The sequence below is a fragment of the Hoplias malabaricus genome, unplaced genomic scaffold, assembly GCF_029633855.1.
Source record: "Hoplias malabaricus isolate fHopMal1 unplaced genomic scaffold, fHopMal1.hap1 scaffold_70, whole genome shotgun sequence".
NCBI classification, from domain to species: domain Eukaryota; kingdom Metazoa; phylum Chordata; class Actinopteri; order Characiformes; family Erythrinidae; genus Hoplias; species Hoplias malabaricus.
The window spans coordinates 208,285-212,205 of record NW_027100952.1 but is presented as its reverse complement, the minus strand read 5'-3'; the positions used below and the strand labels follow the sequence as shown (position 1 = coordinate 212,205).

Below are 3,921 nucleotides of genomic sequence, written 5' to 3'. Positions count from 1 at the left end.
TTGGTGGTGTGTGAGTGTGTGTTGTGCTGGTGTAGAGTGGATCAGACACAGCAGTGCTGCTGGAGTTTTTAAACCCCTCAGTGTCTGGACCGAGAACAGTCCACCGACCAAAAACATCCAGCCGACAGCGTCCTGTGTCACTGATGAAGGACTAGAGGACGGGCGACACACACTGTGCAGCGACAGATGAGCTACTGTCTCTGACTCTACATCTACAAGGTGGAGCACCGAGGGAGGAGTGTCTCACAGAGTGGACAGAGAGTGGACAGTGAGAGAGTGAGGGTAAGTATGGGGGCAGTACCTCCATCCAGGCTGCGTGAGATGCGTTTGCTGGACGTCCGTTGGAAGTAAGGGGCCGGGCGGTCGATCAGAGAGCTGGCTTGGCGGGTCTGAGCCTGGGTCCGCCCGCTGTAACGGAACCGGGAGCCCAGGGTCAGGAACTTCGACTTAGTGGGCGGCTCCGGGTTTGTCAGCCTGAAAAACAACAGGAGGATCCTTTAAACAGTTCCACAACAAACAACAAAACTCTGCCTTTAAAAGGGTCAGTCAGGAACTCTCTGCAACATAACACCCCTCTAAAGGTGCAGTCAGTAACTCTACACAACTAACAGTGCCTTTAAAGGTGCAGTCAGTAACTCTACACAACAAAACAGTGCCTTTAAAGGTGCAGTCAGTAACTCTACACAACAAACCAGTGACTTTAAAGGTGCAGTCAGTAACTCTACACAACAAACCAGTGCCTTTAAAGGTGCAGTCAGTAACTCTACACAACAAACCAGTGCCTTTAAAGGCTCTTCATGCTGTTACGATAAGATGTAAACAGAGCATAGAAAGGAAGAGAAGAAAAATACAAAAGGACAGGCCCAGATGTTCACTCCCTCCCTCTCCATCTCTCCCTCCCTCTGTATCTCTCCATCTCTCCCTCCCTCTCTCTCCATCTCTCCCTCCCTCTCTCTCTCTCCATCTCTCCTCCCTCTCTCTCTCTCCATCTCTCCCTCCCTCTCTCTCTCTCCATCTCTCCCTCCCTCTCTCTCTCCATCTCTCCCTCCCTCTCTCTCTCCATCTCTCCCTCCCTCTCTCTCTCTCCATCTCTCTCCCTCTCTCTCCCCCTCTCTCTCCCCCATCTCTCCCTCCCTCTCTCTCCCCCCTCTCTCCCCATCTCTCCCTCCCTCCCTCTCTCCATCTCTCTCCCTCTCTCTCCCCCTCTCTCTCCCCATCTCTCCCCTCCCTCCCTCTCTCCATCTCTCCCTCCCTCTCTCTCTCCATCTCTCCCTCCATCTCTCTCTCTCTCCATCTCTCTCTCTCTCTCCCCCTCTCTCTCTCCATCTCTCTCCCTCTCTCTCTCTCCATCTCTCCCTCCCTCTCTCTCTCTCCATCTCTCCCTCCCTCTCTCTCTCTCCATCTCTCCCTCCCTCTCTCTATCTCTCTCTCTCCATCTCTCCCACACTGGATGGAGCTCCAACGCTCCAGAGAACACAGTTCCACTGTTCCTCAGCTCAGAGGAGGGAGACTCAGCCTCTCAGAGAGAAACACAACAGAAATGACAGTGTCTGCATATATCAGAGCTCTCTTACTCCCTTTCTCAAACACACACACACACACACACACACACACACACATACACACACGTATGTCAGAGTGTGTCAGAGATGACGTTTTGTGCGAGTAATCCAATAAAGGGTGTGTCATCATTAACAAATACATCATCACCCAGAGGAAATCAGTGGTGCGTGTGTGTGTGTGTGGGGCGTGCATGCGTGTGTGTGTGTGGGGTGAGTGGGTGTGTGTGATGTGTGTGTGGGGGGGGGGGGGGGGGGGGGTGGGCGTGTGTCTGTGTGTGTGTGGCGTGCATGTCTGTGTGTGGGGCGTGCGTGTGTGTGTGGGGGGCGTGCGTGTTATGTGTGTGTGTGTCTGTGTGTGTGTGGGGCGTGCGTGTGTGTGTGGGGCGTGCGTGCGTGCGTGTGTGTGTGGGGCGTGCGTGTCTGTGTGTGAATGAGAGAGCGAGGGGAGAACAGGAAACACTGCATTTAAACATAGGGTTAAACATGGAGGACAGAAACACAAACAGTGAGTCAAGATGTGCTTGAAAAATCTTGTGTATGTGTGTGCGCGCGCACGTGTGTGTGTGTGTGTGTGTGTGTGTGTGTGTGTGCGCACAAGTGATCAAGGCAAACAGGAAGTGCACATAGGGCTCTGTCTCCCCTGGAGACAGGACAATTATACACCTCAGTGAGCTCAAACACACCAGAGAGAAAACACACACACACACCACACCTTCACAAAATCTGGCACCAGATGCAACCAGTTTTCAGTCATTACTGTTTAATGGATGTGACCACTCAAAATATCCAGGACTGTTAAAGAGTGTGTGTGTGTGTGTGGAGGGAGAAGAGAGCAGTGTGAGTAATGGTCTGTATCCGTGTTTATCTATATATGTTTCTGCAGGTGTGTATACATGCTCTGTGTGTGTGTGTGTGTGTCTTACCTGAAGAAGGTGTGATGCTCCACACACACTTTCCAGACCCTTTTTGCTGCACGATGATTGGGCAGCTTAAATCCCACTGTGCTCTCAAACTGCTCCGTCTACGCAACACACACACACATTTATAATACATTTTAATATGTGCACACTGATCAGCCATAACATTAAGACCACCTCCTAGTCTCCACTCTCTCAGCTCCACTGACCACTCAGGAGCACTTTGTAGTTCCACACTGTAGTCCATCTGTGGCTCTGCATACTTCGTCACCCCCCTCTCCCTGTTCCTCAGCGCTCAGGACCCCCACAGAGCAGGTGTGATGTGGTGGTGGATCATTCTCAGCGCTGCAGTGACACTGACGTGGTGGTGGTATGTTAGTGTGTGTTGTGCTGGTGTAGAGTGGATCAGACACAGCAGTGCTGCTGGAGTTTTTAAACCCCTCAGTGTCTGGACTGAGAACAGTCCCCCGACCGAAAACATCCAGCCGACAGCGTCCTGTGTCACTGATGAAGGACTAGAGGACGACTGACACACACTGTGCAGCGACAGATGAGCTACTGTCTCTGACTCTACATCTACAAGGTGGACTGAGGTTTACTGAAGGCGTAATCTGTTTAATTAATGTTAGTGTAAATATGAATGTGTATGTTTTAGCTACGGGGTCCGCAGGAGGATCAGGAGAACGTGCTGGAACACAGGGGTCTCCTGTGCATACTGTAATATCAGCATGTGTGTGTGTGTGTGTGTACCTCTCCAGGTCTAATCTTGATGTAGAAGTTGCTGCGTTTGTAGGAGATCTTGAGGATCTTGGGCCAGGCGAAGCGGTTGATCCTCAGACGATCTTTATAGATCAGCAGACCGTTAGCACACACTCCCAACATGATGTCCACACCCTCCGAGTCCTGCACACACACACACACACACACACACACACACACAGTGAGCTCCATTCCTACACCATCCTACCCAGTCTGATCCCAGAGAGTGTCCCGGAAGCCCTTCTGAGTGAACACAGCTCTGTGGAGGTCTCTGGAGGTTCAGGACGTTTTTGGGACTCAGGAATATCTGACCATTACAGCAACGTTCCTCAAACTTCCAGTGAACTGTGGGAGTCTGGGATTGTGTGTGTGGGAGACTGTGGAGGTTGTGACAATGCTGTGTTTAAACGGTTGAATAGCTCTGTATCTGCCCTTTTAATGCGTCTCCATCCCTTTAAACAAATCACCGCTGTTCTACCACTGATCTGCCTGTATACAAGTGTGTGTGTGTCTTTATAGATCTGTAGAAGAGAACGTGTGTGTGTGTGTGTGTGTGTGTGTGTGTGTGTAAGAGCAGAGATCAATAGCTTCTGATGGAGGGAACAGATTAACACATTTTCAGCTGCTGGACGATGTTCTCCCCCTCTCTCTCTCTCTCTCTCTCTCTCTCTCTCAGCCTCCCC

The 3,921-nt window shown here is 51.1% G+C and overlaps 1 protein-coding gene across 1 annotated transcript in view; it reads right to left on the bottom strand.

Annotated features, from left to right (window-relative positions):
* Nucleotides 1-247: 247 nt before the first annotated feature.
* epb41l2 (erythrocyte membrane protein band 4.1 like 2) overlaps nucleotides 248-3,921 on the bottom strand; it is a gene marked incomplete at its 3' end in the record, with an annotated part of 36,493 nt that continues 32,819 nt past the window's right edge. The window contains exons 10-12 of the mRNA XM_066658890.1: nucleotides 3,230-3,382; nucleotides 2,486-2,583; nucleotides 248-474 (exon numbers count right to left, since the gene is read on the bottom strand). Coding sequence (XP_066514987.1) covers nucleotides 248-474; nucleotides 2,486-2,583; nucleotides 3,230-3,382 — 478 coding nt within the window. The remainder of the gene's footprint in view (nucleotides 475-2,485; nucleotides 2,584-3,229; nucleotides 3,383-3,921) is intronic.